Genomic DNA, 25,776 nt, shown 5'->3' with positions numbered 1-25,776 from the left:
GCTACAGAAAATGCAATTACTCAAAGATACAAATAAATGTTCAAAGAAAATTGGCCCCTGACAGGGTTAGTCAAGCTTCTAGATCCAGCTGGAGGCAGGCAGCTCGGGCTAATTCGCCAAGGAGGAGGGCTGCAAAGCTGTAAGCCCTCTGCATTAGGGTGCTGGCTAGGCGGGCTTGGCGTTCGCCACGTATCCCAGGCCGCCGACGGTGAGGGGTGATCTGGGGGTGGCTGGTCAATGATGCAGGGCTCAAGGAAGCAGGAGGTGGGCAGACCCACAACGGATGGTGGACGTGGAAGGCTGAGCACTGGAAAAAGTGACAGACTGATCTCTGACGTGGCAGAAAGACATCAGACCAAGGGAGCCCCATTTTCTCACCCCTCTTCATACAAGAAGCAACTGTAAGATGTCCCACCTCTCGCTGCAGCACCAGCTCCTTGGTGAAAAGTGTGGCTTCCTCACTGAAAGGTTCTCCCTCCTGCACCAAGCCTGGGAGGTTTCGGGCTCCTCTGGGGCATTCGATGCCTGTGTCAGGAGAGAAGGAGAATTTGTGATGAAAAGGGGCCCAGAAGGCCTAGTGCCCCTGACCCTTCCAACAGGGCAGGACTCAGAGCAGAATGCCAGCACATCCGAGATACGGTGCCCCAGAGGGAAAACCCAATACTGCCAGCGCCGCAGCAACAGACGGGGGCTCTCAGTCCCTGCACCGGACGACTACCAAGAGGACCTGGGGAGTTCCAATAAGGATGTGCAGGGAACACAGGCACATGGAGAGGTGGGATGCGCCCCATCTTGTGCTCCTCACTCCTCACAGTCCGATCGTCTCACTGCCCTAACCATCACTTCTAGAAATGGCTCTCTCACCTAAATTACACTGCTCTCCCCAGCCATTCTGCCTCCTGAGAGCCATTCCGGAGGACTCTTAGATAGCTTCTCTTAACCACCCGACTTCCACGTCAAATTCACAAGTGTTAACTCAGTGTCGTTTTTCTCTTCATAAGCTTCCCCTACTGTCCTCTGGCTATCGTCTGGACAACAGTACCATCAGTTTTTCGTTCAGAATGAGAAACAGGAAAAAACCAGAATACTGAGGAAGTATTAGGTGTCTGGAAGCAGACAGACCTGGATTCACATCCTAATTCTATCACTTATTTGCTTTGTGACCTTAGCCAAGTTATTGAACCACTCAAAGCCTCAGCTGTCGTATTTGTAAAACTGGTAGAACAGTTTATCTACCTCACTCGGATGCTGTGTGAACCAGGGGAGATTATGTACGTAAAATACGCAGTAGCATAATGCCTGGCATAGGGAGAGGTGTAATACGCTTTACCTCTTATTGTTTCACCATTAGTAGTAGTAGTACCGCATGTAGTAATCACCTCAGTAATATCCTCAGTTGTCTCTCACTCCACACCCGGCCTGTAAGATCCCTGAGGATCCCGTTCTTCACACTTCTTTATATCTGAGGACAGTCTTTTACACAACACAGGTGCTCACTAACCAACTCAGACTGCCTTTTCTTTCTCTCTTTGATTCAGGCATTCATTTTGCAAATGTATTTATCACTAACAGTGGTCACTGGAGACAGACCATGAAATATGTCACATTTTGAGATCCAAGTTACTTGGAAGTATTTCCAAAAAATTCATACTGCAGCTGTAATTTTAATGCAAAAAGCTGAACTAGGCTAGAGACACAGTGAGAGGAAATGATCAAAGTATGGGGGAGGATACACAGAATGCTCAGGTCTCGGAAGGCTGCTGGTCCCTCCTGCCGCAGCCTAAGGCAGAACCAGGAGGTATTAGGTCTCACTTATAAGCAGCCTTAGGTGCAGGTAGAAGACATCTGGCACAGGGTGTCGGGGGAGCCTCTGGGCAAAGAGGGGCCACTGCTGCTGGGACAGATTACATATCTCTTCTAGATGCAGCCAAGTGGCTGCTCATGTTTCTGGCCACGGCATGGATTCAAGGTCATGAAGCTCAGAGGAAAGGGAATAGTTTATACCTTGGGTTTTCAGAAGCTCAAGAACAGAGCCTTCTCTCCAAGCCTCAAGGCCTCACAAAAGGAATACAGCACATCAAACGAAGCAGCAGAGAGGAAGAACAGCAGCAGGCCAGCAACTGTACCAGGACAGCAGCCTGGGCTGGTGGCCAGGGCGATTCTCCCACCAAGGCACACGTGGGACAGCAGAAGGCCCTGCCCAAGTGTCCCATGGGCAAGAAGATCGCTAGGGCTGCCTCATTCTGGGCACTTCCGCATCAGGCTCCATGGGAGAAGTGGAACTGCTTTTTGTAAAAGAGAATAATAAACTCAGAGCCAAAGAACCTGAGATTAACCTTGAAGGGAGAGATGGGGATAGAGTAAAACTGAATGAAAGACAGCCCATGATTTCTACAACATCAACAGCCAAAAACACTTTTTATCTGCAAACTAAGCAAGAACAGAATTGTCAAAGAGAAAAAATAAACAATTCTATTAACTTTTTGGCCACATATCCACAGATAAAGCATTGCTGCAAAACAAGAATAACATTAAAATAAGTTTCCAGTTTGTTTCTGACCTTTAGCAGCCATTTCGGTGGGGCTGAGTTGGGTGTTGTTGGTGGGGTGGTTATGAACTGGGGATGGAGAGGAAGCTGGGACAACAGACTGGGCAGCAGGAATTGGGGGAAGGACTTTAAAAAGAAACAAAAAAACAACAAAAAAACCCACACACACACAGAAGATTTCTGAGATTCTCCGGTTCAGAAGATGTACCCACTCTACCCTATATCACGATCTTGGTTATCAGAAATCTCAAGAAATCTAGAGATCCCAGTAGCTCTCTACGAAACCTGGAAGACCACAAAGTGAGTAAATCCAGAAAGCAAGATGGCTCAACAAGCCCAGGGAGTTAAACCAATCAAGCTGAAATGGATTAAAAATGTCTTTCAGGAGAGAGACCTTTAGACCTGTGGTGACCAAAACCCAAGCACTCCGTGTGGGCTCAGAGGCAAAGGAGGGCCTTCCTGAGGTGGCCCTTCTACCTGCCGGCAGCTGATCCTCAGCTCTTCAAGAAGAGGAAGTACAACAGGTGGTCTCCCTGCCCCTTTCTGAGTGGAAAAAAGGAAACACGTTGACACATATTAATTCCTGTCAGGCAGACAGGTAAAAGAAAGGAGAGGGAATAAAAGAGTTGCTTGAGAACAAGAGTATTATCTCTGCTTTTATCATTTACTTCCTTTTCTTCTGGGCTGTCTCTCCTCTGTCTCCTCCAAAGTAACCCCTTTCTAGTCAAAACTGTCACATCTCAGCTCAGGACAGACAGGGATAGGCTGAATGTTAAAAAACACATCCAATGGGAGTGGGAACCTGGGTATGAGTGCTAAGGGGAAAAAAAGAGGTGTCAAATGAGTATTAATTCAGTACCCTCTCTATATAAATAGACACAAGGCCCAAAATCACAAAGCTACAAAGTGGCCTTTCAGAATCCTAGACTGCCAGATGCTAAAGGCACTGAGAAAAAGTCCAGTTCTGGAGTTCAACAACACTTTAATTAGAGGGTGTCATAACCCATAATGGAGACCAGGTAGGAGTTCAGGGTCTGGGTCCTCCATCTCTCGTTGAGCAGGTGAGCAGGGTCAGGGGGCGCAGGCACAGCCGGGGTCTGGACATAAAGCGGAGGGTGCTGGGCACTAGGGCCAACAGTGGTAGCAGTTTCCATGCTCAGGAGCATAGGAATTGGGAAGAGGAGGGGAAGCGGGGGGGAAGAGGGGGGAACTTCTCACTAGGAAGACCACCAAGACGAGGCCTGAGCAGTGAGAGGCAGAATGTACTTCTACAGATAAAGAACTGTGTAGTTGGGTGTTTTCAAACCTTTAATTTTATTATGACCCATATATACATTTATATACGGGTATATAACTTACATATAACAAAAGTTTTCACAAAACAATGGTTAATCTTGACTACATGTGATATGCTCTGTATCTCCTCTGTTCCATTTCATTGAAGAGAAAAAAAGATGGTTATGACACTGAATTAAAAGTCTAGTGGGTCAAGGCCCTCAGCTTGACACTGGTGTAGACTAACTAATGGGTGAAGACAGAAGCCTGGGAGAGCCCTGCTGGCCCCCTAACAGAGTTCAAAGGCTACAGTGAGTGTTTATTTTTCAGCTTCTCGACTTGCTTTTGTGTCCAAAGGGATCAGGGAGCAGGGCAAGAAAAACACTGTCCACTAAGAGAGGAAAGCAAACTAGCGTTAACATTCCAAAAGCCAGAAGGACAGCTGCTGCTGCTGAACACCAGGTGAAGGAAGACACAGACTGTCAGCCCAGTCCCTGCTGCAACTTTATTTAAACAAAGACTGCACTACTGGGCTGGTGTCCCTGGTGTGCTTCTCTATTACCAATACGGAGAACAGAAGAAGAGAAGAGGAGAAAAGAGGGGAGGAGAGGAGAAGAGGAGAAGGAGAAGAGGAGAGAGAAGAGGAGAGGAGAGGAAGAGGAAGAGAGGAGGAGAGGCAAGAAGAGAAGAGAAGGAGAAAGGGAGAAAACAAAGGGGGAAAGAATGAGAGAAAACAGATCAAAGCAAAGAAAGCTGAGTTCTCAGAAAGCAAACGCCAGGCTGCAGCTCAGTGCAGACTGACAGGCAGCAATGCAGAGCTCCCTAGACTGTAAACATGAAGTCAGAGATGACTGGGGTTCCCGAAGCTCTCCCCTGCCAGGTGAGAAAGTACCCACGATTCTGGATCATGCACATTACCACTACTAGCTGTCTTTCCTAGAATGCACAGGCACAGTAGTGTCTGCTGCTGGGACATAATCAGCTCTGCTGGGCTTCATAGGCCACAGATGGAGGTTAACTGCCAACCTACCCCAGACACATACAAGTGATCCAAAACACTAAAAACAATTTTTGTTTAAAAAATAAATTACATTATGTTTATTTTTTTAAACATAAATTACATTAAAAAATCCCAAACATTCTTAACACATTTTCCTTCCCTACTGTGGAGTGTGCCAGAATGAAGAGATACTGTACCCTGTGGGGCTTCTCAGCGGATGTCCATGAAGGGCAGGTAAGATGCATCCTTCCCTCCTAATCCATCTGGCTCCTTGACCTCTTTAAAGCCCTATAGACCTGTCTGCCTACAGCTAAAAACCCATTATTTTTCATGTCTTTCTTATGCTTTCTGGGAAATGATGGTTGCCCAATATGACTTACAGTAACAAAGAGGACGTGCCTGATATTGTGTGGTTCAGGAAGACAGAGTGCATCGCTAGCTATCAGCACATCATGGTGCTGGCTTCTGCTCTGCCACGATTTAGTATGAAACCTTTATGGGCCTCACGGCCTCTGCCTATAAGATAAAGGAACTCCAAAGTCTCCCCTGGAGATAAAATCCTACAGTTTTGGCTATGCCTTTTGAGATTCCTCACCCAAAGCTTGACTCTTGGAATTCAGGGTGCCCCCTTTCAAATTTAAAATGCTGGGCTATAAGGCATTCTATTAAAGAGAAATTATACATTCAGAGACATTGACTAACTAGGTCAATTAACACAAACACTTTGGTCAGTCAGCTTTCAAACAAGAAGTACAAATTCTTGTTAATGATATGATAACGGCTGTATAGGGGATTCTGCTGATGGCTATGTGAGAGTCATGTATCGCTCTGAACATTTTACGTTGTATGTTGAATTTTATGATAATTAAGCCTCTGGGCTCAAAGTGTGTTTGGTTTTTCCTTTATTGAGAGCTAAAGGGAAGTGTGGCAAATCTGCCTTGGCTAGAAGTGACAGCTTCCCAATGGCACTTTGTCCAGCGAAGAGACCAGACATTAACTAAAGGAAACAAAACCCTAGTGGAAACAATAACCAGTTGGAAGCATTAGTCAATGGTGCTTACTTCACGTCCAGTGTGTTCACTACCGCCTTGGATGCTGCTGAGGGAAGGGTGCAGGAGGCTCACAGACGTGATCTTTGCCTTCTGCCAGTTAGGATACAGCAAAATGCTGCAGTTCACTCAGCAGACTTTCCCCTCCCTCCACTTTTCTCTCTCTCTCTCTCTCTCTCTCTCTCACACACACACACACACACACACACACACACACACACACCGGTGCCCGCTCTGGGTTAGGCCCTGCGCTGGAAGCGGAGCACTCACTGATGAAAAAGAGGCCTTTGTGCCAATAAAGCTTAATCACGTGCAAGAAAACATTCTATTCCTCTCCCATTGAGTAAGGCCTGTGACTGGTGACTTAATTTACTATTAAGATTAAAGGCTGCAGAAAGCTAAGAAATAACACGTGCTAAGTGGACTACGGGAAGCAGGTGCATGTGGGTCTGGGAGCCGCTTGGTAGAATGTACACAACAAGTCAATCATGGGGCTCACCATGCCAAACCTTGCTAAGGCATCAGGCAACTACATTCTCTAGCTCTTAACCCTGGCCTCTGTCCTCTCCACACCACAAACTAGGGATAGCCGTCAAAGCTGAAGGTGGGGACTGACAGGGGGCCGGCCGGGGGAGAGAGGGAGAGCTGCAGCTGCACGAGACTCGAGGGGGCTGATCTCTAGTCAGTCTGGCAGAGGGCAAAGAGCTTTGTCCAAATAGAAATGGGAGGTAACGGGCGAGCCAAAAAGATTCTCTTTCTGGAATATGAACATAGCATTGTGCAAAACATAAGCCCATTAGGAGCCGCAGGAAGGAGGCAGTAAGCAAAGGGGACCAAGTGGCATCCACACTGGAGTACCACCACCGGAGTCCCACTGCGAAGGGCCTGAAGCCACTGCAGAGCCTCAGTCAGCCTCTGGGTGCCACAAGCTGGGATACTGGGCTTTACCTTGGACCCTGTCAGATTTTTCCAGTATGTTCCCAGAAATATGCTCTCCCCTTACTGCTGCCACCAGCAAGCCTATATAACAACCTGGTATTTGCAACCCAAATAAAACTAAAATCGAACTGCTTCTTAGGCTGGGTACTGTGTCATTCAGATTTTCTTCTTTCCAACATCCGATAACGCTGCCGAGCACACAGTGGCACCATAGACAGAGGTTCTCAAGAAATGTTGAGTGAGTGAGTACTGGTGAAAATACTTCTGAAAAGAAGTAAATATACAGAAAAGGAAATTGTTAATGAACTGTCAGGGTTAATGTAGACGTTATGCAAATACCAGGAGAGGGGCCAGAAGAATCCCTGATTCCTTACATCCCACTTTCCCACGGTTACATAACACTTCAAGGAAAAAAACGCAAGCACAGCTACACTCGTTTACCCTACTGGTCTTCAGCTCGGCACACTTGGCTGTGCAGCCGAAATACAGCGCGGGAGAGGTCAGTGCCGACCAGCAGTGCCGGTGAGGCTGGAGGACGGAGCACGGCAGAGATGCTCAGTTTCCATGCAACAAAGGAGGGAAACCATCCCTACTTAGAACCCCGTGTTCTGCTATAGGAAGCTGTGTGGCCACATGGAAATGCAGAAAACTGGAGCACATTTCAAGGGAGCAGTGGAAAATGACTCAGGGGCGGGGAGGCCTGCCTTTAAAGGAAAGATAAAAGGTGCTAAATCTGTACAGTTCGGCTAAGCGGTGACTAAGAGGGTGACAGGATAACAATCTGCAAATATTTGAGAGGTGTAAACACGAGAAAGGAGGGAAAATGCTTAGCTGGAGAATGCGGGGTGTAATTATTAGGGGAAAGAAAAATCTGGACAAAATATCAGAAAAACTAAGCGTGGGGATGACTACTGGGTTATAAATAAGCTTCCCAACTGAAATGAAAATGCTGTTTTTTTGACCGTAAAACTGAAATGTGGCAACTAAGCCCATCCCTCTGCTTAGGAGAAAGGAGCCCAGACCAGGGAGCTGGTATATTGTTTTCTACATTTGGGGAAAGATTTCTTGAATAATATTCAAATTTAAGTATCTCTGCTTTAAATGCTACTCCCTAAAATTTTAGCACATTTTTTGGTTGATCAAACCAGACAAAATGGCTGTCCTGGTGGGACTTCCAGTACAAATGCTAGCATTATCAGCTAGTAGGTGCCACGTCCCTGGCTGACAGCTAAAGTGGGGCTGGGTACAGAGCCGGGTAACAGCTGGGAAAGGGATGGGAGACTATACCATCTCATCTAGCAGGACAGCTTCATCCTTTGCCTTTAAGACCCTGGGTAAAAATGCTGTAAAAGTTTCCCAGATGGAAACTGTAGACACCTCTCCCTTCTTTTTAAATACACAGTCCCCTGGAGTAAACGTCAAGGACAAGGCAAGGCACAGAAAGAACACCAAAATAAGCTTCCTGTCACACTGACTGCACTCCAATGCCTCTGCCTGAGTTCCTGCTGCTGCGGCTAGCCAATTTATAATTCACAGACTCTCAGCAGAGATTTTTTAGCCCCAGATTCAATTAGTTCCATTTCTATACTTTCCCTTACCATCCTCCTCCCCCCACCACCAAAAAGCAAAACACAAGTATGTATAGAGAATAAAACACTGAAACTCTGTATGTAGCCTTAGAGAAGTAACACTTAACTATGTCCAAGTCAATTTCAAAAATTCTTTGGTGTTAACAACGTTTAGACAGCGATTTCTTCCCTAAGCATTAAGAACAAAATCCAGAACTCTGAAGTCAATGGCACAAAATTCAGAGGCAGACAGGCCATCTGCCTAATTTTAAGGAATGTAGTTATCACCTGAATATACATATAAAACCAAATTAACAGACCACATTGTTAGTTCTCAGAAATGTAACACAGCTCATGCACCAAAAGCTTGCTCTCTCATAAGCTTTAAATCAGAACTAATTTGGAGACCTCAAATTGCAAATGTTGTCAGTGAATCTGTGAACAACTGAGAGCTACAAATCATCCCATTAGGGCCAGCTGGTCCTTTATTTCTTAAAATGGCCCAAAAAGCAAGGCAAATGGTGGACCAGTTGGTTCCTAGGAGTGAGTTCTACATGACATGAGGCCTTGACTTGGATTAAAAGGGTCAGAAATGAAACAAGGATTCTGCATGGTCTCAAATTCTTTTTTCTCTCCCTTGCTCTCTGAACTGCTGTTGTTACCTCAGGGGAGGCAGCATCTTGCGGGCCAATTTTGGAACATGTCACTGCTAAAGCTCTTTCGGGGATCAGAATAAAGGGATAAAAGAAGAATGAAGGGCTCCTAATTAAAGGGATCCAGCTCCTCAGGTAGTAATTGTAGTCAGGGCATCAGAACTGAGGAAGAGCAGAGACCGAAGCTGTTTTTAGTTCATAATTCCAATTCTTAAGGGTCGACTTTTATTGGGTTGTTCTGATTTGGTAATGTTTGATGCATCTGTTGAAAGACCAGAAGCTGAAGTTAATTGGGAAGAGAAGCAATACGACCCAGTCTTCATGACGCGATGGGCACTGTGGCTTCCCCTGAAGAAAGGAAGGGGGTGAAGGGAAGGCATCTACAGAAAGGAGGTACAGTAGCCCCCCCACCCCAATCCATGGCTCTACTTTCTGCGGTTTCAGTTACCCACAGTCCAGTGCAGTCCAGAAGCCCATGATCCTATTTCTGACATACTGTCAGAAGGCCAACAGTAGCCTAACGCTATGTCAGAGTGCCTGCGTCATTCCCCCTACTTCACGTTATCATGTAGGCATTTTATCATCTTACATCACCACGCAAAACCTGAGTATAGTACAATAAGATATTTTGAGAGACCACATTCACATAACCTTTATTACAGTATATTGTTTTAATTGTTCAACTGTATTACTGCTGTAAATATGTTACAGTGCGTGATTTATAAACTAAACTTTATCATAGATGTGTACGTATAGGAAAACACACAGTACATATAGGGCTGGGTTCTTTTTAAAAATTTTTTATTCTATTTTACTTTTTTATGAACATATAATATACTATTAGCCCCAGAGGTACAGGTCTGTGAATCGTCAGGCTTACACACTTCACAGCACTCACCATAGCGCATTGTAGGGTTGGGTTCTATCTGTGGTTTTCAGGCAGCCCCTGGCGGTCTTGGAACGACTCCTCCGTGGCTAAGGAGGAAGTGCTGTACAGTGCTTGGCTTTAAACATGTGTTAAGACTCTCTGATACAAGTCATGGGCGTTATACCACTAGGACCGGGCTGCCTTCTCAGATCTCATCTCCAGCTGCTGTTAGCCTGTTGACGGTGGATCCCCACTCTACAATTATCTGAGGTAAAGTAAATGCCAGATCTATGTGTATCCCCAGTATCTGGAACACAGTTGATACCCAATAACTGTTTTTCCTAAATGAATGCCAGAGATGTTAAGCCTAGCAGAAACAGATGCAACAAACCTGTTGTAACAATGTCCTATTCAGGACACTTGGTGAGTTCATAAGGAAATCTAGTAACTTTATTTCTAGGACTCTAAGGTGAGTGGGTGTTCAAGGCTAAACCACTGCCCACTTGTAAGGAGGAGACATGGAAGGGACGGCTTAGAGGCCTTCTGCTGAATTTCTGGCTCAAAGTCTAGCCAGGCAGTGTGCAGAACTGGCTTCACCGAACTTGATTTATCATCGGCTTTAGACACCGAAGAATCATTCCCAAAAGGGGAAAAAAAAAATCAGACGGAGCTGGTACAGCAGATCACAATCGGGCCAGCATCAGAATAACCTTTTATAATTCTCCCCATTGCAGAGAGGATCGCAAAACAAGGACTTTTAAATGGAGGTAAAACTCTCACTGATTAACAAGATCGTTCCCTCCCTGTGGCATCCTAAGAGCACGGCCATAAACAATCCGGCCAGGCTGTCTCTGGGGGTGTCTGGGGAAGGGGGGGGCGGGTTGGGGATGGCAGGCTGTCTGCTTCCCAGTACACAGATTTGTTTTGGGTTTGCTATAAGCAGCAGCCGCAATAACACCACCAGCAGCTTGGAGAGGAATGAGACAGGCGGGCGTAGGAAAAACTGTGCCGACCCCCAATTGCCCCTTGAGTTCCTCTTCAGTGCCCGTATCAGAATCACCACCTCATGATATGGACGTCACCTAGAAAACGAAGCCCTGGAGGTCCCAAGCAAGGGTGACAATGGTCTTTCCAAGGACGAGAAATCAACAGGGTGCAGGCTTTTCTGTAACACGGCGGCACCATGGAGACGGCGCCCGACAAGCACAGACCCCAGGTCTGAGCAACGAGGAGGAGCTGGTTTCTATGAGAACCTCAACTTCTGCTTTTTCTGACTTATTTTAAACATGTAACTTTATCTTTGAATCAAATAAAACTTAGATGTATTTTTTTTTCCCGCTTTCATTTTTGGCACTGAAGAATTCTAATCTTGGTCTTTTAAATTCCATGTTAATAGAGAAAGAGAATATGAATATACTGTCCAGGCTGATAGAGAATAGCCATAGGGTCAGGAGAAAGCCATAGGAAATACCCATGTGGATCCGGCAAGTAGAAGCTTCCAGAAGGTATTCTGACACCCACCTGGCAGCCAAATATGAAAGCTACTTACTTGAATAAATTTAGAGTGACTTTCCTAAACCAAGCTGTGTTGTGTTATTTGAACAAAATGCTTCTGAGATGTGTGGAGTATACTTCCAATCTATTGCCCTTCTAGAGCCTTCACTCAGAGAAAATTGTTCGGAGCTTCTCCTCAGGCAAAGTGAAATCCAAATGTCTGATCAGTACGTGCAGCTAGCAGAACTGGAGCAAAAGAAACCAGCTGGTGTCAGAAACACTAAGACCCCCCCACCCCCCAACCAAGGGCAATGAATAAAACTCTGACAGCAGAGAATCTCTCACTAAGAGCCTTACGTTACCTTACTAACATAACTTAGGAATAAATAAATAAAAACAAGCAAAAAGAAAGGAATTCTGAAAGGACAAAGTTAAGGTTCTTCAAGAGCACAGGCTGATCTTGACACATAAATATACTTCATCCCTGAAAAGTAGCTTGAATTCCGGGCTGTGGGTTTTATTTTTTATTTTTATTTTTTGGTTAGCATAACGTAAGGGGTCAGCAGACAACTTCCTAGAGACTAAATCTAGCCTCGGCCTACTTTTGGACAACTCATGAGCTAAGTAAGAACGGTTTTTACATTTTTGAATGGTTAAAAAAAAAAATTGTGACATGTGAAAATTACATGAAATTCAAATTTCAGTCTCCATAAATGCAATTTTCCTGGAACATAGCCACGCTCATTTGTTGTCTATGGCTTCCTTCATGGTACAACAGAAGAGTTGAATATTTGTGACAGAGACTATCTGGCCCAGAAAGCCTAAAACATTTACTATGTGGCCCTTTATGGAAAAAGTCTGCCAACTCCTGCTCTAAGGAAAGCTGTCTGCTGGTTAAAAGAAAACCTACCCAAGGCAGAGTTCGACTTCTCAGGACTAGAACATCAGGACAGGTGACAGCGTAAGAATATCTTAAATAATAAAAACAATACTAAAAAGAGCCTACAATCCTGTAACAGAGAAGGCAAGAGGAAAGGAAACATGGCTCAAAGGAGAGTGGCTGGGGCAGCTGACCCAAGTCACAGGCATATGCCCTCGACCTTCCTCTCCTGCACCTCATTTTGGCAATGTCCTTCTCTTATATGTGTGATCTTTCTTCCTCCTTTTCCCCACTTTCCTCCACTAGACTCCAATTTCCCCACCTAAAACTTAACCCTGTAAGCTCTAAACTTGAAGTTTCCAGAGTTGTCACTCTTTGTTCCTGGCCACAATGGCTCCTCTCCACTCCCTGACAATATACTTGCGCTATCATACTTTCACAGAAAGCCTTTACTCCTATGATTTTGTACTCAGACTTTATCTTTCTACTGAAACTACCTAGAAAAGTAACTGCCTCACTCACCAGTTGAATAATCTCTTCTCTGTAGGAGCCCTACTGATCTCCACATGGCTCTCAGCATCATCCTGTAGTGCAACTCTTTCCTCCCTTGGCTTCTCTTGACCGGTGCCCTAGCTCTCTGGGCTGCTTGTCTTGTCCCCTGCTGTTGCCCTCCCTTATGTCCTGGACCCCTCTCTTTTTATGGTCTGCACTATCTCTGGGAAGGCTTACCCTTTTTCACATTCTCCAGCACGGTGATCCTGCAGAACCCACAGACCATCCTCAAAGCCACCGACCCAATCCCAAATGGCTTACAGATATGTCTCTTGGGAGGTCCTGCCAATACCTGAAGCTCAGGATGTCGAAAACCAAATTGCTCTTCCTCTTCTTCCCTTGATTCCTGTTGCGGTTTCGGTACTATTGTCCAATCTAAAGACCTCACTGCTGATTTGCCCCGAGTTGATCCGCGTGACTCAGTGACTTCCACCTCTTGTCAATTCCAGGCATTTCACCTCCACAAGCTCTTGTCCAGGCAACTGAATCCTCTCACCCGTCAACGTAACTCTGCGTGTTGAGGTGCCTGTCACTTCTAGGCAAGAACCTTCTACCTGCCTGCCTTACATTTTGCCCTATATGGATTCTTCCTACACATAGTATCAGGTCAATTTTCCTGAAGCAGAATATGCTGTTCAAAACTCTGTCAGTGGCCTCCTATAGTTTACCTATTATAAAGTAAGAACTCCACAATCTTGACATTCCAGGCCTTCTAAAATCTGGCTCACTTCTTTGGGACCATATAAAACATCCATTACCCATTTGATAGCCCCTCAAATATGTAAAGACAGTACTTCTAGTTCCTCTCGTCCTCATGTCTTATTTTCTCCCAGCTAAACACTGCCAGGTCCTCACAAGACATGGGTTTTGATTTCCTACCCTTCTACTCATTCTCTCGCAGCCCGGATAATAAGAAGGGTATCGTCAACAGGAAATACCTTTCTAGTTGACTTAATTAAAATTCTGATGGGAAGCTGGGCCACGTGCAATGGGGATGTCCCTTCTAACATGCTGCTGTGGACAGCCTTCATCGGAGGTGAAAGGTGTTGCCTCTGTGGGACTGCCTGGGATGGAGGGGAGGTGTGGGGAGCCTGCATCCCAGCCCTCCCTCCCTGTGAGCGGGCAGAGTCGCACTTCTACTCCAGGCAGGATGCTGCAGCGCTACCAAGAGCTCCTGAGTGCAGGAGGAATCCCTGGGCTGAGGAGAAGGGAAGCCCTCAAGGGACTGTGTGGAAGAGGTGGAGCCTGTCCTGGGGAAGGCCGCCTGCTGCCCTGGCCTCCCTTCCAGCCCACTTCCATTCTCTGTGTCTCAGCAGAAGCCCGGGGCACTGTGGAGACCCTGGCGGTGTTGTGACAAGCAGTCTATTCATTTCCTTCTCTCATTCACTGGGCTCTGGGGGATAAAAGGGAACAGCAAATCCAAACCACTGCCTAGAATCCACTTTGCAGAATTCAGGGAAAGACTGTTCTACTGAAGTGATTATTTTCCCTGTTTGGGAGACCCAAGGGAAAGAACAGGATTTCTGCATCCTTTACTTCCCACTGATGCAACGCTGCAGAAACGACGATTTCAGTCATCACTACGGCCACTGGGACAGTGAAAGCACGGCTTGCACTTAATTGAGGCTTTTTAGCTCCTGTCACAGTGTGGCAACAGGGCACCAAAGCACCTGGATTTGAACTGTGATGCTGGATACAAAGCTTCAGTTGAAAAGCGGGAGATAAGGGAGGACAGAGAGAGAGAAAACCAGGTACTGACAGACAAGCTTCCTGATTTTTTGCAGCCGAATGAGAGATATTAACCGGTCTCATCAGGCTGTGCCTGTCTTCAAGGGAGAAGAGAGCTGCTCTAGTGTGCTGCTTATTGCACAACTGAAGGACAGCCCAAGTACCTGGGCAAGAAGCTTGCCAAAAGTCCTGATTGTTAAGAAGGGCATGACAGGTGAGGGAGTGGCGATGGAGTATGCGAGCAGGGAGTGGGGGCTAGACATCCTGAACGCAGCGAAAGCAGTTCACAGGCAGGCAGCCTGCCTAATGAAGACTCCTGGTGCCCATTGCAACCAAGGGCACCCGTGTGTCTGTCTCGTGTGTGCACATCTGGGTGTGCTCACTCACTCAAGGAAAGAGGGCAGTGGGGGGTGGGGGGGCAGCATGGTTGAAACTGCGGGGGCCGCCTCTGAGGGCTGAATTCATGGGTCTAAGCCTAGGACAGGAGACAGTGTATGTCGTAACAGGGCCCAAATCAGAAACTGCTACTTAGGAGGGGTAAGGACTGGGGCCATACCTACTCACCAGCAACGCGCATACGGACACTCCCGCTGAGTGGGAGTGTCCGACATGGCAGAGACCAGACACAGGAATGGGTGGAGTCCTCAGCACAGCATACAGGAGACTACAGCTTCGTTCCAAGGGGACAAGGACAGAGGAGCCTCCCTTTCTGCCTCATGCCCTTGACATCGCGTCCAAAGTGCTGGGCTATCTGCCAGCTCCCTTTTACCAACCTGAAAACTTCACTAGATGTTGGCATGTCTGCGCCTTCTCACTCACTCCTGTTTCCTGCTCCTCTCCACCACACCCCAGCCCACTCCCCACCGAGCCTGACCCACCCAATGTCACAAGCAGAAGTCTTTTCAACTGAGGTTCCTTGGCGGGGGGGTGCAGATGGTAGGAGAATCCCTCCCTCCTTCCACCTGTGCCCCGCCTCCCACCAGCAGGGCTTGCCCCCCTCACATCTTCCTACTGCGCCCAGTGCTGGGGTCCCTGCGGCTCATGAGGAGACACCTAATTTCAAGAAATATGTCTGGGTGAGCATCTCTGTAGGGAATTTTGTGGACTCTGGGAAACTGTGTACTTTGTGGTTGCCTGCTTTATGTAACTATATTTTTCGGTTTCCATAGTTTTTGTCATTAAAGTAACAGTAGGTCTTCTAAAAATATAAAGCAAAATGGACAGTTATGGATGCGGTTCTTTCTGGGGCCTCCCTCCAAAGTCTAGCAAGTGCCTGGATGTCCCCTGGCCCAAATGGTCCCCCTGGGGTCAGGAGGCAATTAGATTTCCCTGCACAAGGAATTCTTCGGCTACAACTGTGGGTGCAGGGGGGAAAGGAGGAGGCTCTTTCCATCTCACACAGCCATCCAGGGAGGAGACACCAGCTCCTGAATGGCAAAGAGGACAGTTGTCAGCAAAAAAAGGGTGGGGGAGTGAGGAGGCAAATTCCACAGCATTAAAAGCAAGAGAAAAACAAAAACAGAGAAGTGTTTCATATGGAGGCTGTTTCCCCCAATGTCACTAAGCTGGAAAATCCTACATTCTGTAATTCACCCACCCTTAGCAGACAGCTGTTTGTGCCTGGGTCAGGAGAAAAAGGTGAATCCTTTTGGAAGGGGAAGAAGGGATTTCTCCCAGCCAGCCTGGAACCACAAGGAGCTCAATCACCTAAATGATGTCACATTTTGGGCTGCCACAAAAAGTGGACTCACTTCCCTAATAGAAAACCAACGTGCTCCCTATACAGTGGAGAACACAATCAGACTGCAGCTCTGAAGTGAGCTGAGGCCGACCCCACAGAAAGAGAGCCCCACGCCCAATTCCTGTCTTCAAGGAGAACAGGGTCAAAGGAGGCTGGGAGAACCCTGAGGCACTGAGTTGGGTCCAAACCCCCGAAGTCACCTTGTGTACACTGAGGAGAGAGCCGGCACTTACAATTGGAAAGGGCCTCAGCTTTCCTACTTCTCTGTTAGTGGCGTTCTGGCTGAGACTCTGTAATGTATTAATCTCTGTAGATGAGTGATGCGGTTTAAAATACTGCAGGGTTTGGCTGCCATTCCCTCCCCTGGGGTCTCAAAATAACTCCACACAAATCATTTCTGCTAAACACTCACTCAGGCAGCTCTTCCTTGCCAGAACACACACATCTTATGTAACCAAAAGAGCCACGTTGCTTGCTGGAAGAGGAGGGCGTTCCCAGAGAGCGGTATTGCTTACGGCCCCAGAGGCTCTGCAGAGCTGGGCTTTAAACCCATCTCTGTCCCTGGCCAAAAAGCGGGCACACAACTCAGGCTGGCTGCCTTGCCTGAGCTCCCTGACCAAGAGAGCCCCCAAGGAGATGCAGGCGGTCAGATCTGTGAAGGTCATCCAATTTGGGGCTGTATCAGAGACAAGTGCAACCTGGATGTTTAGTGACCACGTACTATGTAAAAGGTTGACCCTGGTAGATTTTGGACTGTAGTGAGGAACAGGAAGAACAAGGCTCCTCTCCTTTAGGAATACACGCAGTTCAGTGTAGATGACAGGCACTGATACAGACGAAATACAAAGCTGTAGGAGGGGCAGGAAGAGGGCGTTATACAACCCATGACCTTAGGTATCTTCCTAGCCTCCTCTCCTCCCATATCTAAGGATTCGGTGACATGGACCTTGCCTTGGCTTCTTAAGCCTTTCTCCTGGTGCTCCCCCCACCTCTCCAAGCCTCTGCTTCCAGAGCCTCTTCTCTGACCCTTCCTAAGCCTTGCAGCTTCATAGTGCTCTGTTCTTAGCTGCTTCCTGCTCTAAATCCAACTCCCACACAATTAAATTCACTCCCTCTGCTTCAAATTCCACCATTAGTTGGTGACTCTTAAAGTTTTAATCTCTAATTCTGACCTTCCTACTGAATTCATTTCCATCTGCAAATATCCATAGGCAACACTCAATGTATCAAACCTGCAAATGTTCTATTATTTACTAGCTAAAAATCAGTCCTCTTTCTTCCCCCATCCTTCACTATCAAGTAACCAACAAAATTCTATAGATGATAACTCTCCTAGACGGTTCTCAGTTCTGCTCTTTCCTCTTCATTCCCCCCCTGCAGCCGTGTCTCTTGAGAGGACAATGGCAATCACCTCCTACCCATACTTCCTGACTTGAGTTTGGATCCTCCCCAATCTAAGTCTTCACACTGTGGTAAAACCAACTGCTTCCAAATACATCCTGTAGTGAGAACGGCAAGACACCACATTTAACAACAAGATGAATCTTACAGACAATAGGGTAAACTAATCTATGGAGAAGAAACCCAGAATACCAGTTCTCTTGGAGAGAATGGCCATGAGGAAGCATGCCGGGGTGCTAGAAATATTCTGTATTTTGACGTAGGTGGCAGTTACATGACTGGGTTATATGCACATTTTTATACACATAAAAATTAACGCAGCTGTATACTTAAGATGCGTGTACTTTACTATGTAATAGTCGTAACTAAATTTTTAAAAAAATGACAATGCATTACTCACCATTCATTGTTTCCTAGATCTTACCTTAGGAATTCCTACGGGGGCAGGACAAGGAGCTGGGGTCAAAGATGGGCTTGAGGGAGAGGCTAGTGTTTGTTAATCTAATGAAACTGCATGAAATCTGTGCATACATTTATTTTCTGAAGAGAAGACCGACAGGCTTCTTCAGATTTGTATTTGCTAAGAACGGCCGTGACTCAAAGTTGTCAACAACTTAGCTCCGCAGTACAATTTAAGCAAACTTGCGGACAGAGAGCCCTTCAAAGACTGGGGTATCTGACTTTCCAAACCAGCCTTTAGCTGCTGTCCCTCTCTGAGCTGACAAGACAGCCACATTAACCTGTTTTTCCACTTCTGAAAAACAATCCTTTCTCAAGGCCTTCTCTTTCCTTAACTGGGCACACTCTTTTTTTCTCTGGTCACGTCTGTGGCATTTTCTAGAGGGGAGGCCTATAGTTTTCTAAGATGTGTATAAAGGTCGAGGACCACCCCAAATAGCAAGGAAACTGAGCTACAGGGTAAGGTGACATCTAAACTCAGCTAAATTCCAGCAAAATCATCTGCCTGGCAAAGGTGGCTTGGGGCTGGGTGAAAGCTCAGTAAAGGCTGTAGAAGGAAGGAATGAGTGTGAACACTTGAATTCACTGCCCCCATGGCCCTGTGAAAATGATCGAGTGATGAGAGTGGACACTTGGGCCTAATCAAGAAATTTAATCACAAATGAGGGAAAGAGGGGCGCCTGGGTGGTTCAGTGGGTTAAGCCTCTGCCTTCGGCTGGGGTCATGATCTCAGGGTCCTGGGATCAAGCCCGCATCTGCCTCTCTGCTCAGCAGGAAGCCTGCTTTCCCCTCTCTCTGCCTGCCTGTCTGCCTACTTGTGATCACTCTCTCTCTGTCAAATAAATAAATAAAATCTTAAAAAAAAAAACAAAACCCAAAAACAAATGAGGTAAAGATACTGAAGATCTGTTTGCTTAATATAAATCAGATGAGATAACAAACACAAAAAGATTCAAACTAGCAAGAATCTGGGGTCAGTGTTAAAACCTAATACTGGGGGCGCCTGGGTAGCTCAGTGGGTTAAGCCTCTGCCTTTAGCTGGGATCATGATCTCAGGGTCCTGGGATTGAGCCCCGCATCAGGCTTTCTGCTCATTAGAGCCGCCTCTGCCTGGCTCTCTGCCTACTTATGATCTCTGTCTGTCAAATAAATAAATAAAATTTTTAAAAAATAAAGTAAAATAAAATAAAACCTAATACTGAAAAGGGTTAACATCTAGTGCTCTGCATAAGATGGGGGTGGGGTGGGTGCCACAGTTTAATATAAATTCATGTATAAAGGATCTAGAACACACATGCAAACTTGGGAGAGAAACTTAAACTGCCTAGCTTTCCAGCCTTAAAGGAAAGCGAATGACGGCAAAGACACTTGGATATATCACTTACGCATTCACAGAATCACAACATTTTATAGCTGGAAAGAAACTCACAAATGCTAAGCCCCAACTCTGTATTTTTACAGACAAGGGAACAGGAAACCAGAGAAGTTAAATGAGCTATATAAGGTCACAGGCCAACTTGGTTATAAGGTACAGATAATAAGCCATAGCTTTTGATAGACAGTTGTTCTTACATTGTATCCTATCGGTTCAGGCTGAATGTACGCCATCTCACTCAGATTGCCCAGTGCCCTGGTTTAGCCTATGGAATTCTGGATTTAGAGGTCTCTCCTGAGTGAATAATCCGACAGGCTATACTGGGCTTTTAAAAAATTTACTAGGAAATACTTGACAGTATCATAGCTAGGCTTACATAAAGTTTTCTGATATATATCAAGAGAATAGAGACTGATCACAAAGAAAGTAGTGGAGCAACAAAAGCCACTGTAACAATTTGAGTGTTAACTTCTGTTGTGTCAGGCACCAGACAGTAAATTAATTTACAGATTAACTAAGGCAGAGACAGGCTGAATACCGTGTCCTTGGCCAAAGAGCTTACAAATCAAAGATCCAGAATTTGGGCCTATTCCTGTGTCTCTAGACCCACTCAAGTGTCTTCCTCAAAAAGAAATCTATCACAGAATTCCTGAAGCTGGAGTAAGTAAGACACCCCTGAGATTCTCTTTGTCTACCATTCTCATTTTATACATGAGGGAGCGGAGCCAGGATGAGACACTGAGTGTCCTCTTAAATCATTTCCTATACACCACCTTCCATGTGAGTTTCCAAGTTCTGCTTGCTTGGATATGTGTGATAGAAGACCAAGAATGAGCTCAGCTCACCCCCCTCCCTGGTTGAAGGCGCTAAGAGTGACTGACTATAGAGATGTGACACTCCACAACGACATTTCTCCTTCGGACACAGTGGCTGCGTAGGCTGACCAACAGATCATTAACCTACTGGATTCCTTTGGGGTCCCAGGTATCAACACTCCAGATGAACAGTCGCCGGGCAATGCAATGACAATGCAGTTACAAGGGTCCTGCGAGGGCAGAGGCAACAGAGGATGCCGTGGGAACATGGAGTAGGGGAGGACTTGTAGAAGGATTAACTTTGGCACTCTCATCTAACTTAAAGAATGAATAACTGGCCAGGGGAACATGTACCAAGGACCACTGTGGGGGCAGTCTACTGATATTCCCAGTGCTTGAAGGGGCAGAAGGGTGCTGTGGCACTTGGGAGGAGGCGTGAGAGCCAAGTGTACCCATATGCCCTGGCAGGTCACTGGAGTTCCGTCTGAGAAGCACAGCCCAGGTCAGGACATATGAGAACGGATCTCTAGGAAAGCACAATATCGAATCTTCCTGCCACAACTCACTTCTATGTCAGAAAAGGAACCAGCTGAGTAAAATACAACTCACTGCTTCCTATGCATTCTTTGCCTCAACAAATTTTGTTATAATTTCATAAAATCAAAATAGATAATAACTATTCAAACACTCTGCATGTATAACTACAATGTAAACACAGCTTTTCATGTTATCGGATTTCTTTTTAATTACAAGTAGGAACTATTTGAAGACCTCCGCAGAGAAATTCAAAGGCGGCTGAAAGAGTAAAAAGGGGCCATTTTTAGGATTCATCCACAGCTTCCATGATTTGTCAGCTTCCCACTCTTACGGAGATGGCTTTTTCCAACATTACATACATATACCACGCAACAGGGACTGCAGGTCTGTTACCTCAGACAACTTCCAAAACTAAGAGTAGAGTGGGTTAAAGAGGGACAGAGATACTTGATTGACAGGAGGTCACAATTCGTTGGCAGAAGAATAAAGAACTTGTCTCAATGGAAGATCGGAATTGAAAAGCTTAAAATATTCTTTTAAAAAAAGAAACATTGTTCTGACGTCCAAAGAGGACAAATCAAATTGGTCTCCTCCCTCAGTCTCTGAAAAGGAGAGGGAGGAAATGGTGGAGGATTAAGTGACAGTTCCATCCTCAATTAAGCTGTGTGACCTTGGCCAAGAAACACCTTTTCTGAGTCTCCATGTTTTCACTTGTTACACGGCGACAACCGCCCTCCCAACCTCACAGCACTGTAATAAAGACAAAGAACGTGGAAATACTCTAGAGGGTACGTATTATTACACAAACTGATACTGCTAGAGGATAATCGTCTGGATAAATACTAGCATATTTAACCATGACCCAAACCACTGCTTAAAAATGGCCACATTGGTGATTAGAGATTAGATAACCCCAAAGACACCTGTTGGCCCTCTTGGAAATATTTTTAGGAAATTTAGTTAATGCAGAGTAAACCAGACCTAATATAAAAGGATACCACGAAAAAACTTAGTATAGATCAATGTAATTTGAGCATACTTGCCATTCTAGTGAGCATGGCAGGAGTAAGGACCAGCCAGGAGGGTAGGGTGCACAGGAAGAGAGGGCCTGCATCTCCTAGATGCCAGGACTTGTTTCTGACTGAGGTTTGTGAAGCATGAAGAACAGACAACAGCTGGGAATTCAGGAAGAGAGTAAATCAAGCTGCTGTTATTCATGCTCCCGGAAAGCTACAGCACAGATAGCAACAAGTGATAGTTACATGAAAACAGAAATTACCTTCCTTACTGATTTTTTCCATTGTGATTTCAGCAAAAATTTTTTCATCACTCCCGTGCCTGCCACTATCTTGTGCACGATACATCAGGGCACCACAGCAGTGAGCTTTCTGGATGCCACTGTCGATACACATTGGTCCAGTTGAAAAAGATACTGTCGGCCCCTGAACCAGGAGAAGTTTTCAGTGTTCCCTCGGTTTCTACCTTTCACCTTCTCCATTGCTGGTACCAAACAACAGATCTCTCTGCACGACATCCTCTGGGAGCACTCGGAAAACTGTGGGAGTGGTCTACCGACATGCTCAGTGTTCCTGATGAAAGAGGGTGCCATGGTGTTTCTGAGGGGAAGCTAAGATGCTCAACACTCTGCAATTCATGGGAAGTCCAGACAAGGGGGAACTAGTCCACCCAAGATGCCAACATGGCCCCCTGGTGAGAAATATGCAACCACAGTCTTCCTTCCCAGTACTCCCTCACTTGCTGTCAACACTCCTTCCAAGACCACGACTGGCTGCACCTATTCATGCTCTGCATTTCACAGTTTCAAACCCAGCTGCCCCAATCTCCTTGTTCAGGTCAGAATGTAATGATTTTGGCCTAAGGCTGTTGAACAACTTAGAGAAAAATAGATCAAATAGAATGCAATCATCAGAATAAGATATAAAGTAATTGTTGATTTCACTGGAGGTTCTAAGAAGAAAAATATGCTTCACTCCAAAGTTTTCTAGAGACTCCAAGAGATTACAGTATCATCTGAACTGATGCTTTAAAGTAGCTTTGGCTCTGAGTTGGGAGCAATCTGTTCAAAAAAGGTGTAGTATTAAGAAATGTGTTCTGCCAGAATGCACGCTATAGAGTTGAGAGCCCATTGGATGAAACCCATGCTTTATTACAAATACATCTGTTTGTGACCATGACAATGCCATCCCGTTTCTTTGTGCCTGTTTCCTCCTCTGTAAAACGAGAAGCTGAACAGTTTTCAGTACTTGCTCCATACAGGCTCTCAGAAGCTGCCTACAGGATGGGCCTGATGAACACAGTGGGCTTGATCACTGTGACCCACACCAGAACCTGATGTTCCAGGGATGACATCTGCTAGCCAGAACAATGTTAAGAAATAAAACATTAAAAACAATCAACAAACATAGGAAATCTGGGGATCCTTAAAGCCCGAAAATGCCGGCAAGGCCCATTTACTCTTTGCCAACGGGCCTGTCTACATTTGATAAAGATTACTCTTTGCCATTTGGAGAAATCTGCTTTGCAGTTTTCTTCTTCATGGTGGTGGATACTTTTTGCCAAAGAGATCTGGGACTGCAGGAGTAGAAATGCAACAACCCTTTGCACATGTCAAGAGAAATATACACATATGTACAAAGAGTCTGGTTTTGTTCAGCCTCAACTAAGATCACATACTCTTTAGCAAACACTTCTCTGTTTGATTTGCAGTTAGCTTGCTTACCCAGCACTATTTGGGTTTCAAGGCTTAATTTATTTGACTATATTCATTCCCTCTCCTCATATTCCTTCCAGCGTAGCAATTCCAATAGTGAGAGAATCCATCATACTCCTTTATGTAAAAAGTACTTTGGCTTTACGTTAGAATCTCTGGAATCACTTTTTCTTTTTGATAACAATGAGAAAAGGCATAAAGAATGCCAGTGCAGTTAATCCTACCTTTATGCTCTCTTAATTTTTAAAAGTTATGCAGAATGATCTTACTATGCTCATAGGATCAGATCCCTGCAACTCACAGGTTATGTGCTGAGAAGGCAGCTGGTCAGCTATCTGTGGTGAGGGTCGGATGCCCTGCGGTCTCCAAAGGGCAGTGGTGCAGCTGCAGGAGTGTGTTCTGGGTTAAATCTGTTTGTTGATTTCACCTAGCTTGATAAGATATACCCTTTTTCTTCCAAGTAGGTCTCAGCAGCCTGGCAAGGGAGCAGACACTGGCATTTGTGTTGATTTATTTTGGTTGAGAATGGACCCACAGGAAATGGTAGAGAAGCTTGTTCCAACCCAGGGAATCTTTCTGCTTTCATAAGCCCATAAAGATACTAAAAATGAAGCATCAGAACAAACAGAAGCTGATGATGTCAATAGAAGAAAATGAGGCTGATTAGACAATTTCACGTGGCAAAAGTGGTATTTAAATTTTGGTTGTTTTGGTTTTAGGTTTTGCTTTTTTTCCTTTCTTGAAAATGAGTACTTTTTGCACGTGTTTGCTACCGTGGCAATCAAAGAATTTAATTTTATTTGCTTTGTTATCATCACAAGTTTTCTTCTATTCTCTTACTTCAGCTTGCTTTTTAAGCAGCTCAGAATGAAGATACCTGAATCTAGACCTCATCATCATGTAGCTCCATTAAACACCACTTGTAGCTAGTATATGAAAAAAAGCTGCTACTGATTGACTGTAACAAGATTATTTTAGAGGTATACTTTGGTAATACGTTAAAACTTCATGCTTTTTAATTACCTAATCCTGCAAAGTAGGTAAGTATTTATTTCTCATTATCCACAAATTCAATTAACTATCTGGATAAAATGCTGACTGTGGGAAACCTGGAGAGGGCCCACATGTGTGAGGGTTTTACATGGTTCGAAAGGATGGGGATGCATTCAATGACTGCCTCTCGTGGCAGAAAGAAAGGAAGTCTACTCTTTATGGTTTGCGGCACCTCTGACAAGGACCTGCCTAGGCCTACCAAGTCCATCCCAAGACCTGTCACCACTTGGGATTCCCCTGAGCTCCATCCTAGGATGTTCTTGGGCAGCTGGCGGCCTAGTATCAAGCCTCTCAGAGGTTGAGCCTTGGTTCCAATTTCACTGTAACACTGCAGCATCTGATACAATCCCTTAAAGCTCTCAGAGTCTGGCCCTAATCTCCCTCCTAAAATATAACTCAGAGAAGATATGACTAGATGGCAACCCGGTCCATTTTGCTGCACGGATCAACACAGAAGGATCATGGTGAATACAGATTTAAGTCTATTTTCTCAGCAAGTGATGCCCCTGGGGCTGAGAGCATACCTGAATGGCATAAGCCCTATAACCAGGCTGACTGGACTTCATTATGAATTCATCTTTATTTAACCTCAGCTGAGGCCTTAAAAAAAAAAAAGTTATGATGCTCAGCCAAACTTCTGTACCCCATTCCATTTCTAGACAGATGTGATATTTTCCTTCTTTTACTAGGGATCAGTGGCTCTTAATCAGGAGCTGTATCAATTCCCAAAGGGAGTTTGAAAATACGTGGGGAACATTTTTGTTTGTTGCAATGACTAGGAGTGGAGTTGCTAATGGCATTTAGTGACAAAGACCCATGCTCCTGATCTGGGCAATCCCACACAGTAAACTTACTGTCTGTATTAGGGAAAACCTGTGCCTCCAGTATGGCTAGGAGTCAGTGATGAGGATCCATTCTGCAAAGTTGAGAGAAAAACAGGGTGTCTCAGCCAGTAGCTGTGATATTGGCCCAGATACTGCCACGTGAGACTGGGAAAGGAAAGTGACAGAAGCAAAGGCACCGTTGGCCCTACCTTCTCCATCAGTCAGCTCCAGAGAGCCAATGAGCTAGAAGAGCAGGTCTATCTCTACTTCCCTCCCCACCTGATGA

General features: G+C 45.5%; 1 protein-coding gene across 1 annotated transcript in view; it reads right to left on the bottom strand.

Annotated features, from left to right (window-relative positions):
• SND1 (staphylococcal nuclease and tudor domain containing 1) overlaps nucleotides 1-25,776 on the bottom strand; it is a 415,583-nt gene that overhangs the window by 99,117 nt on the left and 290,690 nt on the right. The window contains exon 16 of the mRNA XM_044246515.1: nucleotides 416-525. Within this exon, the coding sequence (XP_044102450.1) occupies nucleotides 416-525 (110 nt within the window). The remainder of the gene's footprint in view (nucleotides 1-415; nucleotides 526-25,776) is intronic.

Source organism: Neovison vison, chromosome 4, assembly GCF_020171115.1.
Source record: "Neovison vison isolate M4711 chromosome 4, ASM_NN_V1, whole genome shotgun sequence".
NCBI classification, from domain to species: Eukaryota; Metazoa; Chordata; class Mammalia; order Carnivora; family Mustelidae; genus Neogale; species Neogale vison.
The sequence above is the reverse complement of the archived record's forward strand: the minus strand, read 5'-3'. Positions and strand labels throughout refer to the sequence as shown.